At 39.0% G+C, this 15,779-nt stretch overlaps 1 protein-coding gene across 3 annotated transcripts; it reads left to right on the forward strand.

Moving 5' to 3' along the window:
* The first annotated feature begins 2,043 nt into the window (after positions 1-2,043).
* On the forward strand, positions 2,044-6,663 carry LOC149843782 (uncharacterized protein At5g41620-like). Of its 3 annotated transcripts, none has more exons than XM_090001928.1 (3): positions 2,044-2,385; positions 4,616-4,741; positions 4,975-6,663. In XM_090001928.1, exons 1-3 carry the CDS (start codon positions 2,116-2,118, stop codon positions 6,559-6,561), a joined length of 1,983 nt encoding a protein of 660 aa, XP_089858054.1. In that variant the 5' UTR covers positions 2,044-2,115; the 3' UTR covers positions 6,562-6,663. The 3 variants fall into 3 exon arrangements, with proteins under 3 accessions (XP_089858054.1, XP_089858055.1, XP_089858056.1); XM_090001929.1 differs by having other exon boundaries at positions 4,631-4,741; XM_090001930.1 differs by lacking the exon at positions 4,616-4,741.
* The last annotated feature ends 9,116 nt before the right edge of the window (positions 6,664-15,779 follow it).

Here is a 15,779-nt window from a genome sequence, read left to right on the forward strand (position 1 = left end):
CGCTAATTTTCTATTTAATTTTGCTCTTTGTTTTGGTTTTTGATTTTGTAGTGATGCATGCCATTTCAACTGGCACACATGATCACTGATAGGGTTCTGTCAAACCTTGTTCTAATACCAATGTTGGAAATTTCAAATGCAAAAATGCAGAATTTTGGCGGGCTGAAGTGTACACAGTTATACTCAAAATCACCTGATAAGGTTTGCATTTCTCAACCCTCTTACATTGCAGGCAATTCTCTCACATTCAAAGAATTCAATTTCAAAATGATTCTATATATGTTTTCATACTCCTTCACTGCATTTATAAGCATGTAAAGGGTTTAAGTTTGTGACACATTCCTGAGAGAAATTTTTTCAGTCTTGAGAGACATCTTTTTGTAGTTTAAACATATAATTGTTTTTTAATATGCATCATTATCATGTAATTTTGATTAATTTTATGCTTTAATTGTTATATGATTGGACAATTGCAACCATTGGGAGAGAGTGACTATTGGGATGACCTCCCAAGAGTACAACAAATGGGTGAGATACCCCCAAGAGGGGTTGAAATTATGGGGTGGGGTTTTGGCTGCTAACCCCTAGCATAAGCCTCAAGAACGAGAACCTTACCCTCAAAGTTTTATGTTGCTGGCATGACGATCATTGGTATGCAAACTAAGTCTTTGTGCTAGGTGCAATTTCTTTGGGTTATAAATTAAAAAAAAAATGAGCGGGACCCGAGATTGAGGGTTTTGCAATTTTGGTTTCCAACTAAATTCCATGTATAACCATTTGCGTCCCTGTTGACAACCAATAGCTGCCCTTGCCTGATCCATCCCCAACATAGATGCCCCTTCACTTTCCTAAAAGCTAACACTGAATTGGTATCATTCACCAAAATCTAGAATGCAATATACTGATTTATCCCCGTCTTTTAACTAAGTTAGAGCATCAAGATCAAACTCCACCCTTTAGAGTTCATCAAAGTTGGAAAAGCCTAACCACATCAAGCCTAAGCCCTATCATCCAAACATTAAATAAGCAAATCACCTCCCCCATCAACTAGGGGTGGCAAAACGTGACACAACCAGCCAACCCGACCCGTCAACCCGCCTCTTAGGCGGGTTCGGGTTGGGCTTAAACTAACCCGTTTATTAAATGGGTCGGGTTTGGGTATGCCAACCCACCAACCCGGCTGACCCGTTTAATAAACGGGTTAGGCGGGCAGGTCAACCCGACCCGCCAACCCGCCAACCCGCCCGCTAACCTGCCAACCCGTTTACCAGACCCAACCTGTTTATTAAACGGGTTGGCGGGTCGTGCTGGGTTACCTGTTTAATAAACAGGTCGGGTTCGTGTTTGCCACAGCCGACCCGTTTAATAAACGGGTTGGGTTGGGTTCGGATTGAGGTATGCTGACCCACCAACCCGACCCGATTGCCACCCCTACCATCAACCATCAAACCTCACAGTTTTTTATCTCAGGACCACCATCATAAGCAAAAGCCGTTTATCACAAAAGCATAGTTGGAAGATATTCTTAAATAGCTTGATTTTTCAAAAACGGATGGTCCAACATCCTCCAAATCATGTGCTCAAGTAGCCATCACACTCCAGGTCATTATTCCGCATGATCTGGTCGATATTATTTTATGCAAAGTACGTATAAACCGTGTTTTGACTAAAAAGACTTGAAGGCACATCCAATTTTTAAATGCCCAGAACACCCTTCAAGATCTACTAGTTTGTTTCAAGAATCCATCACATCACAATTGTCATTGTCTCTGCACTCTCTATTCATAAAAGCAGTCTCCCCAGTCCCCACAACCAACACAGTCCCCCTAGAAAAGCACAAAAAGGAGAAAGAATTAGAGAGAGAGAGAGAGATGAAGGGTGGAGGCGAGCAAGAAGAGAGACACAAGGAACAAAAGACCCAATTTTGCTGAGGGAATGGAGAAGCAGGAGGGGGTGAGGAGGGAAGGGGATGGGCAATTAAGGTTGGGAGGCGGTGAAAGCAAAGAGAAAGTTGGGGTGAAAGCAGAAAAGCCGGAATTTTTGGGTATAAAGTTGAGGAGGGGGATCTTGTTGGGCAGGAAGGGAGGGCCCTTGACTCCTGTGCGCACATGGAAGATGGAGTTGAATGATGAAAAGGGTGGGGGTGAGGTTTATTGTGGGGGTGGTGAGAAGGGCCACATAGTTTCTTCTAGGAAGCTTGGTGCTAACCTCTGGGAGCTCCAAAGGATTCTGCCACCAACACCACAACCACCACCACAACCACCACCCTCATATTCCAATAGTAAAATGAAGAGGGGTGTAAAAAAAGTTAGGCAGAGCAGGGAGAAAGGTCTTGATTTACACCCTCATCTGGCTGATCCTTCTCATAGTCCACCTCACCATCAGGTAACTCCTTTTCCCTACTCTTTTTTCTTCTTTTCTTAAATGATTCTGTTGGCGTCTTCTCTTAGATTGATTTGTTTAGGACTTAGGGGTTTTCTATGTGGGGATGAATGATTACTCTGGGGTTTTATTAAGTGGGTGTTGTTTTATTGATGGTTGTTTCTTGGTCTGTCTGTTTAAAGGTTGTAATTCTACTTCAAATTCTGATGTCTGTTTTGGTCGGTGAATGATGGACGTACCTGATAACTAATTTTTTTCTGTCTTTTCTAATCTCAGTTGTGTGTTTTGTAATTGTGTGCAGTTATGGTCATTCTTGACCTTGTTAGTTTTTAGTGTTAATTATTTGCTTTCTTTGGTTTTTGAGGCATCCTTTTTTGTTCTCTGTTTGAGAGTTATTCTGATTTTCGGCATACAGGACAACATGCTTGTGTGAGCATTCCTTTCTTTGTTTGTGTTTTTCGGTATGCTAGCTGAACTGCAATTTGCGTTTGTTTTCTGTGAGTTTGTGGCTTATCTTTTCGTTTTTCTCCTTACCTTGAGTGCATAACTGACTTGAGGTTTTTGAAGTGATGAGCTCTCTAGTTCAATCTCTGGCGCAGAATTTTCTACTTTGATAATTTCTTTTCTTTATCTGCTTCTTCTGATCATACGTTGGCAGAGCAGTGGTTTTTCTTTGTCTTATTTTCTTTATATATTTTATGTGTTTCTTAGGATTAGTTCAATCTCTGGCCCAGACTTTTCTACGTTGATCATTTCTTTTTATCTGCTTCTTGTTATCATACGTTGGCAGAACGGTGGTTTTTCTTTGTATTATTTTCTCTACATAGTTTTTGTTTCTTAGGATTAGTCCAATCTCTGGCCCAGAATTTTCTACTTTGGTAATTTCTGTTTATCTGCTTCTTCTGATCATACGTTGGCAGAGCAGTGGTCTTTCTTTGTATTATTTTCTCTATATAGTTTATGCGTTTCTTAGGATTAGTTCAATCTCTGGCCCAGAATTTTCTACTTTGGTAATTTCTTTTTATCTGCTTCTTCTGATCATACGTTGCAGAGCAGTGGTTTTTCTTTGTATAGTCTACTTTTACTGTTGGTTCTTCTTGTGATCCTTATCGTTTGGGTAGAGGAATTGGTCGTCAGGGTCAATTATCCTTCTTTCATTAGTGTCTGGAGAAAGGTCAAGTAGGAAGTCGTTTAGCTCACATTTAACCAACTTCGTATTGAGTCAACTTCCATAAAATCTTCTTAAAACAAACCAATGGTTGGGTGAGCCTTAGGACAGTAGCCAGAGGCACCTTTTAGCTATGAGAACCGCTTAATTGCAGGCTTACTTCATACTCCATGAATAGGATAACCCAGCATAACTGGCTTCCTCCAACAATAGTTACTTGTAGATCTATAGCAATAATCCTTGATGTGTATCACATGCGCTTGGTTTTACAGCCTTTTATTATGCATGGTTGTAATTGAAAATTTGTCTTCCTTTCCATTTCCTGCATGTTTTTTAAAGTAATGTTAATTCCCTGTTTGGTTTGCTACCAGCCCTTTTATTCAGCATCTCCATTCTCTGTTTTGTGTTGTTGCTTACTTAATTGACATGTTAATTTGGCTTACTTCTTTTGAAAATTTTCAGTCTAGAGTCTGGACTGAATTTGTTCATTCATTTGTGAAGCTGTAGGTACTTGGATTTAGATGTCTATGAGAATCTGAAAGTCTTGCTTTCAAAATGGATAAACACCCACTTTTTAATTAGTCATTGCCCGGGAGGATCTTTTTGTTTTTGGTCTGCTTAGGTGGCTGATTTTACTGACTTTCACAAGGGTATCACTTTTAGTTTGCATTCAGCAACTTTGATGTTTGTGTTGCCTTCATTTGCTTTCAGACAGTTCTTTTCATCCCTGTACTTAGTGATTAATACATGCACCGGTGTTTTTCTTTGGTACTCTGTGGCAATATTTAAGCAGTGCTCTAGGATTTGAATTTCTTGGCTTCGCCCTTTGTCTCAGATATATATCATGTACTGAAGTCTCTCTCTCTCTCAGACATGCACACACGTACCTTCACATGTGCATGTATACGTGTGTCATATTGTATGTTTTTTAGTGTCACTCCTTTCTGTCTCATGCATGGAATATGTGTTAGGCTAGAATTAATATGTATTCTGATCACGAATGCTTTCCAATAAGCAGAATTGTACTGATTTGAACATAACCTTTCTCTTCCCTCATATTGGAAGTTTTGTTCCATCCAGCCACCAAATACTGGTAGCTTGAGGAGGCAGGTTGCAGCATCATTGATTCAACACCACAAAAATGGCCAGGCTTTGCAGCCTGTATCTCCAAGTTTTAGTGGTTCAATGGAGGTAGGCATCATGTCTGCTAGCATCATTACCATTCTTTGTTTAGCTTGAAGGAAACATTTTTATTCTGTTTTCATGTCTTTTGTTTTCATTTGACATCCATAGTGTTGAACAAGACCACTTCTAGTTCTAAGAGTTTGTTTGTGGTGCAACGATTGTTGTTCTTAAGTGCATGGACAGCCCGAACTGCATCATGTAACATGCAAGTTTTAACCTTCAGTATTTATTTTTCACAGATTGCAACTTATAATCAAGCTATTACTCCAACTAGTTCATTGGATATCAAGGGTAGGTATGGAGAACTGGGCTATAATCTTAAAACATCAACAGAGTTATTGAAAGTACTAAACCGAATTTGGATCCTGGAAGAACAGCATTCATCTAATATATCGTTGATTAAGACACTGAAACTTGAGAGAGATCGTGCAAGGGATCATGTTCAAGAACTAATACAAGTCCAGGAAGCAGATCGTCAGGAAATGGATGATCTTATCAAACAGTTCACAGAGGAAAAGTTCATCAGAAAGAGTAAAGAGCATGAAAGGATTAAAGCAGCAGTTCAGTTGGTCAGGGAAGAGCTTGAAGATGAGAGGAAGTTGAGGAGAAGGTCAGAGAACCTACACCGGAAGCTAGCAAGAGAGTTAGCTGATGCGAAGTTGGCTCTTTCAAAGTCTGTGAAAGAGTTGGAAAGAGAGCAGAAAACAAGCCTGCTTCTAGAAGATCTTTGTGATGAATTTGCAAGGGGAGTAGGAGATTATGAGCAAGAGGTGTGTGGTCTGAAACTGAATCATGAAAAAGAACGAGCTGAGAGAGATGACAGATTGATCCTACATATTGCTGAAGCATGGCTGGATGAGAGGGTACAGATGAAACGAGCAGAGGCAAAACACGATCCTGAGGAGAAGAATATGATAGTGGATAGATTACAGTGTGAAATCAAAACCTTTGTTCAAGCTAAACATTCCAGTGACTCAAAGGTTGACATCCATTTCCAAGAAGATATGAAGGATGATTGGCTCCTTCGTCACTCCCTTGAATCTGTTTCCTTAAATAAGGCTGCTAGTGGACCTCAATATGCTGGAGATGAAGATTCAGTGGCTAGTGACCTGCATTGTTTTAATATAAACAAGAACGGTGAAGACGTTGAGAAGGGTGATCAACAGAACGCTTATGGAAGCAAAACTATTGCAGACCTGATGGCAATGTCCAAACCTAATTATCCTAAACCAAAAGTGACTTCTCAGGATAGAATCGTGGATCAAAATTCTTCTAGCTTTCAGGTACAATTTGAGGACAAAATTAGTAGTTCCAGATCAGCAAGCAGAGGGCATTTCACAGATAGGGTAATGGTTACTCATACTGACAATATAGATGAGGATGTATCTGACAAATCCAATCAGATTGAAATTCCCATTTGTCCAAAGTCTGAAAACTGTGAAACACAAAAAGGCTTTCAAGACTGGAAATTTGGGCGGAATCTTGTCCAGAAAACAAACCACATAACTGATAACCTAGTCAGAAGAAGCCAATCACGGATTTCTGATGGCGATAGGGTCCGGTCTGAAATTAATCACAAGGAAGACTCTTGTTCGCGGAAGGCTTATTCTGTTGTTGGTGATCGGGACAGAGCTTTAGGCAATGTGCATGAGATATCAAGCCCGACACAGAAGTGGGGATGTCAACAGAGGTCTCCAGATCTGGAATTATCTGAAAGTTCTACGAAATTGCCATGGGGCTTAAAGAAAAACACGCTGAAGGCAAAATTGCTTGAAGCAAGGCTAGAAGGGCAGCAGTCTCGGTTAAGATTAACAAAAGGTTCATGAGTTGCAGGAGCATTTGTATCATATTTGATAGAGTTGAGTAGGTTTTTTTCATCAGCTATAGCTTGTGTTGTTCTGGTCATAGACCTATGTGTTTTATAATGGCAGCAGAGGTTGCAAATTCTGTAAAGCATTTTGATGCTCACTTGTCAGTCTTGCTTGAAGCATAGTATTTAACTTGGAATAAGCTGTTGTTTGTAAATAAGGGGCTGTGATCCAAATATTTTTGTTTCTCTTTTTGTTTTTTGCTTTATAGAAGCATAAATTGTTCATAAATCTCCAACTTCCACCATCTCTTGCTACTGGTGCTACTGCTCTTTTTTTCCCTCTTTTAGTCCTTTCCCTAGAATGCATGCTTTCTGAACCACTTCTGAAGATTTATATTTGGGCTGCCCACAGGAAGAGTTCGGGTGTTTTACCGCCAAAAAGCTTAATTAGGTTTTGGATTATTTCACCCGAGTATTGTTGTATAATCATTGTATTGAGTGAAGTCACCTGAGCTTGTGCTTCATTTTACAAGCTCTGTTACAACTATCTCCATTGTTTTGAATTCACAATATATGCAGCACCGCTGCATGGTGGACATGCAACGCCCTTCCTGACAGCCATCCCATCTTGGCATTTCTCGAGATGGGTGTGGTGTCCATCTTGCGAAATGTTGAGATGGATGGTCTTGCAGCAGGGGAGCTGCATAAAAAAAATGACATCTATTTTGAAAATATTGCAATACTTAGGTTTTTTTAAAATGAGAATAACTAAGATGGCAGTTCAAAAAAGAAAGAAAGTGAGAATATCTAAGATTGTAATATTATTCAATTTTTTATCATATTTACGTAATGTCACAAGACCATGTTTGAGCAATCCTATTAGTTTAAAAAAAAAAACTCTTCTTTTCTTGTTCCTTTCTCAATACAACCTCTGGTGTTTACTGTTCAGAATGGAGTGAGCAATCCTAGTAGTTAAAAAAAAAAAACTCTTGTTTCTTTTCTTGTTCCTTTCTCAGAAGGACCTCTAGCGTTTACTATTCAAAACTGAGTAGAAGGGAAAAGATTCTCGAACGAAGAAACAGATCTAATTCTTTTGAAAGAAATAAAATAATGAGCTGTATGAGGTAAAAATCTATGTACGGTTTCCTAGATGGACAGTAAGAGAGTGATTATCTGTCAAATTGTCCACTATGGCCTCCCAAAATCAATGGCATATACCGAAGCTAATGAAAAGCCACTTCGTGAAACCTGAAAACATGTTTTATGAAGATTGTTTCCCAGCCTGTGCAACAAAACGAGCACCATCTTTATGAATGCCGTGGTTTGTCGGTCTTTGGTGCTCTCTTCAGGGGGCATTTGTATGTGGTGGAAGAAGATGCTGGCTGCTGCCCGTGGTGTCCTCTTCCAGGCAAAGAGGCCCCTCACATTCCATGCCTTGGGTAGCACCTGGTTCTCTACAGCATAACATAGATGCTTTTGTTGAATTCTTACTGGCAATGTTACTGTTTTAAGGCTCCGTTTGGGAGACGTTGGGAACGGTGATGAAACAAGTGGATTTGACAACAATATCCTCATGAGGAAGTTTTTGAAATTCACCCATTTATGACACCATCTCCCCTCTCAACACCGCTCCCATCTCGGGCTCTCCTCTCAAAACGGTGTCTCCAATCAATGGAGATGCTTGGAATTTGGCGAATCTCCCATCGCCGCTCCCAACTACGGCTCCCAAACAGAGCCTAAAACGACTAGTGAAATTCGCTTGACCGATCCAACATCATATCATCATTCCCGTTAATTCAATTGCATCTAAATTTTGCCACAGGATAAAATGTACTTGGATAAACATACAATCCTTAAGTATATAAGCTAAAGACTTGGAGAAGGACCAAGGGTCTGAGATCCATGACATCTCTGTTGATACTCTCTCTCTCTGAAATTTTCATCAAGGCTCATTTATGTGGTTCATGTACACCTTGTCCAATTTCTATACCCCAGTGTCAAACCCTCTTGTTTTGGCTAATATCATCTTTGGAACGAATGCCATTAAGCTAAAGATTGGGCTATTGAATGTTACAAACAAGCAAACTGTTACGTGTGTGGGTAATCTGATACCCATAACAGAAATGAGTTACAGATAGTACATGTTTTTATCCAATATGTTTTCTGACAGCAATATGATTGGACAATATTAGTCTTTCCACATGATGATATTTCTATATGACATCACATGGTTATGCATCTCCCGTGATCCACTGGGAACCATCTTCGGTTGAGTTAGTTGTATGCCATTCATATTGTCTTGTATTATATCCTATAGTTTTCTGCAGTCACATCTGTTTTCTCTTCTGTATAAAGCAGTGCATTTCTTAAGCTTGTAGGTCGTTGTTTACAGAGAGAACCATCAATATGTAGCTGGTGTTCTTGGACGCCCTTTGAATTTGAATGCGTTTTTACTCTTTGGCTCCTTTGTACATTTATAAGTCAGCCTACCATGAACCGCATGTAATTGGTGCCGGCAGCTTGCTGTAGATCTTGCAAACATTACTACAAGACAGGATGAACATAAAAAAGCATATGCAATACGGTACCTATGGAGATTGCTCTTTTCTCGTAAGCACTTGAAATTACCTCAATAGTGGAATCTGCATTCGGAAGCTCATTGGTATTCCTCTCACATCTCTCAAAAAGTGACAAAAATTAAAACTTATTTTTATCACTAGTTTGGCCTCCTAATTAAATCACTTTTCGAAGAAGGTTTAGAAGAATTGTCTCCTCAGTGTCAAGAAAAGATGCCTCAAGGACGCTAGCCCATTGGAGGCGTAACTTCCCTTCATCCTGTGTCGAAGTTTTGGTGTAAAGATCATCTTCAAAAAAAAAGCTTTGTAGACACTCAAGTTACATGTTGCAGACCCCAAACTAGCACAGTAATCACTGGGTGTGCCTTAGGCTGTTTTTTTTTCCCCGTTTTTTATTTCGCATAGGTAATCTGGGGGATCATCTCCATGGGATTCAACCCCGAAACCCCCAAGGGAAGATCAGGTTTAATGTGATTCCAAACACTTACAGTGTGATGCTGCACCTGATCACCCTTCATCTCTGTTGGGCCCCAAGCTGACACGTTGCATCCCAGAGGGGTGCTATTGCACTTGATCTCCCTCCATCTGCTGTTGGGCCCCCACAGCTGATAGGCTGTATTGCAAAGATAGAGGGTGATCAGGTGCAGCAGCACACTAAAATTGTGCAATCACATTGCACCATACCTAAGCATCCAACTATCTCATTCGACCACAGGTGTGATTAATCATTTACCAGATGTAAAGTCTAGGGGAAAAAAGAAAAGGCTTGATTAAGGTCAGACTTGATGATTGGTTGAACAGAGTTGATCATCTCAACCCAGGGATCTGGTGCTCAAAACCCACCTGGTTCCTGAATGATTTAAGCAGTTATGTATTCTTTAGTACTGGCTTAATATGACCATACTATTTTAAACTGACATGAAAGAATGTTGGTTGGTACATATGCTGCTTATTGATCGAACCAACATGGACGTGTTGGTGGAAAAGAATAATGTATGTTGCTCAGATCCAGTTCTTTTTCTGACCATCAAACTCTTACCTATTAACTATCCAGTTCTTTTCTCAATAGGCTTTTTGGTGCATGCCTTGCATGATTGCATCAAAAGATTCAAAACACAACAATATTTCCATTCATGCCTTCCAGAACCAACCAGGGCATACATAGCACTTCCATATTCTAATTTTGCATTAACCTGTTGTTCGAGGCCACAAGAGGTATGAATTGATTGCAACTATTTGTCAGCATTGTCTTTTGTGCTTAACAGTGCCAGCATAACAATGGAGTTTGTGATATTGCATCCAGTAATAGGAAGGTAAATTCTTTTTTATCTATTTTTCTTCCTAGAACAACATGAAGAGAGGGGTTACAGAGTATAAAAATACAGACACAAGGGGCTAGAGTCAGGCGGACGTGGCCTAGTCCAAGAAATGTCTTTATCAGGCCATACACAGCTAGATGTTTCTTAATGTCTTTGTTGAAAGAATGTAATTTCCTCGGTTTTTTCTCAAACCAATCATTATTGAACACGTGTGGATGCCTAGGTGAAAGGAAACTTCGTCCCATTTCCTCCGTAATCCAAGTGACAGGATAAGGTTGCTTTCTATGCCGTTCATCCATGTGATGAACCGCATCTCAAACGACATGGTTCGTTTATTTTACCTAGTATCGTTCCAACAGAAATTTTCATCATCCACAAAATGAATGGGTCATGAAAAACCACAACCTAAAGTTAAACTAAGCAATCACAAGTAGGGGTGTCACCCGGACCCGAACCAAACCCTATAAGGTAAGAAGACCCGAGTTCAAACCCGAAGGTCTGATTAATATATGGATTCAGGTATAGTTTGTAAAAATTTATACCAGACCCGATCCCAAACCGAGTTCTGATTAAGACCCACAATTTTTCAATGTAAAAATAAAAAAAAATATTATTTTATCGGGTGCGGTCAAGGTCTGGTTCATGTAATTCTTATCGGGTCTGGGTATGTTTATCTGATAGTAGACCTGATACTATACTCAAAAATCGAGTCTAAGTCTGGTTTCACCTGGATCCAAATCAAACCTGACAGGTTGACACCTCAATCACAAGATAACGAAAAAAATGAGCAATAAGATACAAGATTTACAGGGTACGGTACTTATGCTTACGTTTATAAGCTAAAAAAAAGAGCAAAAACCTACTAACAGGTCCAATATGTGAAAAAAATAAAGATATAAAACTCACAAAATCTTTAATACAACTAAATTTTCTATGCCCATCTATTAAAAAAGACATCTATGAACATAACAAAAGCATAAGACTTTAACCGATGTAAAAAAAAAATTACAAAACTATACAGGTCCATATCATGGAGGTGAAGCTCTCTCATGACTCCCAAAGAGATTTGAGGTGAGCTCCAGTCTCATACCACTACAAACTTCATTGAAAATTCTTATAAAATATTTTTGGACTGAGTTATAGTTCTAAATGAGTAAAAAATACAGAACACCCACAACAAAACAACTTTGAGGCACCTTTGATGATATTATCGTTAGAGGTGCATTAACTTGATACAGTCTCATAATCCAATGAGTCGTGCCCACGAGGGCTCCACTCATCTGATGTCATTAAGAACGTCATGACTTTAGAACCCTATAAAAAGCATTCATTGCTGCAAGTTCAAAGTTGTCTACTTTCCAATGTGGTGTGTGGATGACGTAGATTCGATCCCAAATTTACAAGAAAATCCTACCAAAACTATGATAAATTAACTAAAAAACAGAAAGAAATTCAAGAAAAGCTTGAAGGAAATGAGAGAAATAGGTACAAAACAGGAAATTAACTGAAGGGTAAAAGAAAGAGACAACTGATGTTTTTTTTTTTTGAAAGGCAAGCTGGGGTTAGGCAGACCCCTACAATATCATTTCTCTGTAAATTCTGTATACGTTTTAACAATCAACCTGGGGAACCAATCTGGGAGGGTGATCTTTTCAACATTTCTGAACAACCTGTAAAGCTAATTTTCACAATTGCTTCGTTATAAAATTCGAATTAAAGTGTAGTTTTTGTATAGAAAATCTATCTATGCTATACAAAATCACCCTCACTGGTTGAGGGATGTCTTGGCCTTGATTACGACAATCAAGAAAATTGATCAGATGTGCTGCGAGGTCATGCCGACCAGTTTCCAAAATAACGCTGGATTTAGCATCAATCAATTCCAAAATATTGAACCACCTGCACCACTCTCTGTCAGCTATAGTTTTAGGCTTAGAAAAACAGTCTGTTGTCTGAAAGTGGCATGAATGTGTTCTGATAGTAAACTCAAAATGCCATGTTGCTCTGTAACGACTGTGAATGGACAGTAGAAGCCAGTCAGGCTTGGGAGGAATCCAGTTTTCTAATTTTCTACATTTGACAGCAACCTCAGACATTGAGTTCTTGAGGACTGTCATTAGTTGTTCTCTCAACATCAGAGATCCTCTGCGCTGCAGAGTGGTAGCGGTTTACGATGGTCCCTAAAGATTTGTTCATTTATGATTTTCCAAATCACCCACACAACTTTGTAGGTGCGTTGCCAACTCCAACGCACTACCTCGTCCTCAATCCTTTTTACAAACCACGACTACACATCTAAGGAAAAGTTTTCTGATGGGTACCATTTGATCTCAAACAGGTTGGTGGATAGATTCCATAGGTAGGATGCAAGAGGGCAGCCAAGGGAAAGGTGGTCATTGTCTTCACAAGCACTCTCACAAACTTTTCATCTGCTGGGAAATTGATATCCTCATCTGTGGAGGCTTTCTTGAGTTACAAGGCACTCTTCTAGCACCTACCTTAGAGTTAGTGCTACTCGCGGGTATGACTTCTTAACCTAAACATAGTCTCATAGTCAGATTTTTTGGTCCTGCTCCCTAATGACCACCCATACATCTTTGCTGGAGAATTCAGTAGGTTCTGTCCATTTCAATTGGTTCTTCCTTCTCCGCTGCCAAGTCTCACCACTTACATGAGTTTTGATCACATCTGGAACCTGCAGGCAATAAGTCGTTGTAGCAGCATTAAGAGGCTTTGTTAACGTTAATTTGGTTGTGCACTTTGGTGTGCATCAGACTAAACAACATCACTTCTCTTGTGCTCATAGGGAGATGATTAATTAGTAGGCCATTCGAACACCATGATCAACCCAAAAGGCAACCATCTCACCTCCTATCACCCACTTGCAATGATCAAGGATTTATGCTGTCACTTTCTTGATTTATTTTCAGCCATATGAGCCAGATCCACGCCCAGTGGGAATCCATAATGATTCTTTGCTCAATTATTTAGCTGTTATCACTTGTATCCAGGGTGATTTCGAGTGATTTGCTACTTTCCAGCTAAGTTTAGCTATGCATGCAATATTCATTTCACCCAATCTGCAAATTCCTAATATCCCCCCTCCTTCACTGGTTTGCAAATTCTTTCTCAACTCATTAGATGATCGAATACATTTTGAAGATGGCCCCTTTCTTCTTTCTGGAGAACATAGAATCAACCAGCTTGTGTACCAAAAGTATGTTTTCTTGAATGTTGCACCCTTGAGAAAGGTCTGCTGATTTGCACTGATTATGCGGTTCAAAATACTGTGCATTCTGTTGACCATGAGGTTTGTAATTGCTTTGTATTCAAAATTGCATAATCCTATCAGCCAAAATTGATCTAGTCTATTTGCTCATTCAACCTTAAGAATGAGAGCAATGTGAGGAAAGATTATTTTTTTAAGGAACCGCCCTGTGCAGAAAAAAAATTGCTTGCCTTAGTGACATTTCATCCTTTTATAGACGAGGAATTACAATGGTAAATATGAAATACCTAATATGATAAATTTTAACTAAGATGACTCTCTAATCTAATAAACTTCTTAATTAGATATAGATACATCATTTGGACCCAATATCCAAATATAAACTAAAAAAATCCAAAATAGACCCTTGTCAACCCCTTATGCAAAGATGAGAGATATTAAATTGAGGGATCTGGGTATGGTTAGATGTATCAAAGATGAAACACAAAGGGTTTTAGTAAAAAATGAAGATATTAAGGAGAGATGGAAAGATTATTATTTTGATAAGCTATTTAATGAAAGTCATGCTCAGGATCTTGGAGACTTCTCCATTCCTTTTCATGAGATGAACCGTGACTTCATACGTAAGATTCAAAAGAAAGAAATTGCAGAGGCTTTGAAGAAAATGAAATCAATAAGGGCAGTTAGCCCAAATGGTATACCTATCGAGACTTGAAAATGCTTGGGTGAGAAATGTTTAGAATGGTTGATAAATATTTTTAACAAGATTTGACGGACAAATAAGATGCCTAATGAGTGGAGGAAGAGTACTTTGGTGCCTCTATATAAGAATAAGGGTGATATACAAGATTGCACAAACTATCGTGGTATAAAACTCATGAGTCATACTATGACACTTTGGGAGAAAGTGATTGAGTATAGGTTGAGAAAGGTTGTCATGATATCGGAGAATCAATTTGGTTTTATGCCTGAAAGATCAACTATGAAAGCTATACATCTTCTTAGACAACTCATTGAAAGATATAGAGAGAGAAACACATATTTGCATATGATTTTTATTGATTTGGAGAAGGCATACGATAGAGTACCTAGGGATGTTCTCTGGTGGACAATGATGAAGAAAGGTGTTTCTCTCAAGTACATTAGTATAATTAAAGATATGTACGAAGGAGTAGTAACCAATGTTCGCACTTGTGGAGGGGTGACAACTAATTTTCCTATAACGGTTGGATTACATCAAGGATCTGCATTAAGCCCTTTCTTATTTGCTATAGTGATGGATGAGCTTACGAGATCAATTCAAGAAAATGTGTCATGGTATATGTTGTTTGCTGATGATATTGTTTTGATTGATGAGTCTAGAGTTGGGGTTAATGCTAAGTTAGAATTATGGAGACAGACATTAGAAGCAAGAGATTTTAAGTTGAGTAAGAGTAAGACAATATATATATATATATATATATATATATATATATATATATATAGAATGTCGGTTTAGTAAGCAACGAAGTAGTGATGGGAGTGTAGTGAAGTTTGGTGAGCAAGAAATACCAATGGATGACTGTTTCAAATATTTGGGATATATCATTCAAAAGTATGGAGAAATTGATGGAGATGTAAATCATAGGATAAAGGTTGGGTGGATGAAATTAAAAAGTGCAACTGGAGTGTTGTGCGATCGTAGAATGCCATTGCGGTTGAAGGGAAAGTTTTATAGGACGACAATTAGGCCCGCTTTACTATATGGTACGAAATGTTGGGCTGCCAAGAGACATCATATTCAAAAAATGAGTGTAGCTGAGATGCGTATGCTTAGATGGAGGTGTATACAATAAAAGATAAGATTCGAAATGAGAAGATACGTAAGAAGGTAGGTGTTGCATTCATTGAAAATAAGATGAGAGAGAATCGTTTATGATGATTTGGACATATTCGACGAAGGCCTAATGATGCTCCAGTTAGAAGGATAGAGAAATGGGAAAATATATTAGTTAAAAGAGGCCGGGGTAGGCCTAAGAAGACTTGGATGAAGATGATAGGAAAGGATATGAATGCTTTGAACCTCACCGAGGACATGACATTGGATGAAAATGATTGGAGGAGAAGGATT

This window comes from Nuphar pumila, chromosome 3 (assembly GCF_984573655.1).
Source record: "Nuphar pumila chromosome 3, dmNupPumi1.hap1.1, whole genome shotgun sequence".
Taxonomy (NCBI): Eukaryota; Viridiplantae; Streptophyta; class Magnoliopsida; order Nymphaeales; family Nymphaeaceae; genus Nuphar; species Nuphar pumila.

Coding starts and splice junctions, on each gene's coding strand:
- LOC149843782 (XM_090001928.1), top strand. CDS start 2,116: ATGGAGTTGAATGATGAAAAGGGTGGGGGTGAGGTTTATTGTGGGGGT. Junction 2,386..4,615: donor ATAGTCCACCTCACCATCAG/GTAACTCCTTTT, acceptor TCATATTGGAAG/TTTTGTTCCATCCAGCCACC. Junction 4,742..4,974: donor GTTTTAGTGGTTCAATGGAG/GTAGGCATCATG, acceptor TATTTTTCACAG/ATTGCAACTTATAATCAAGC.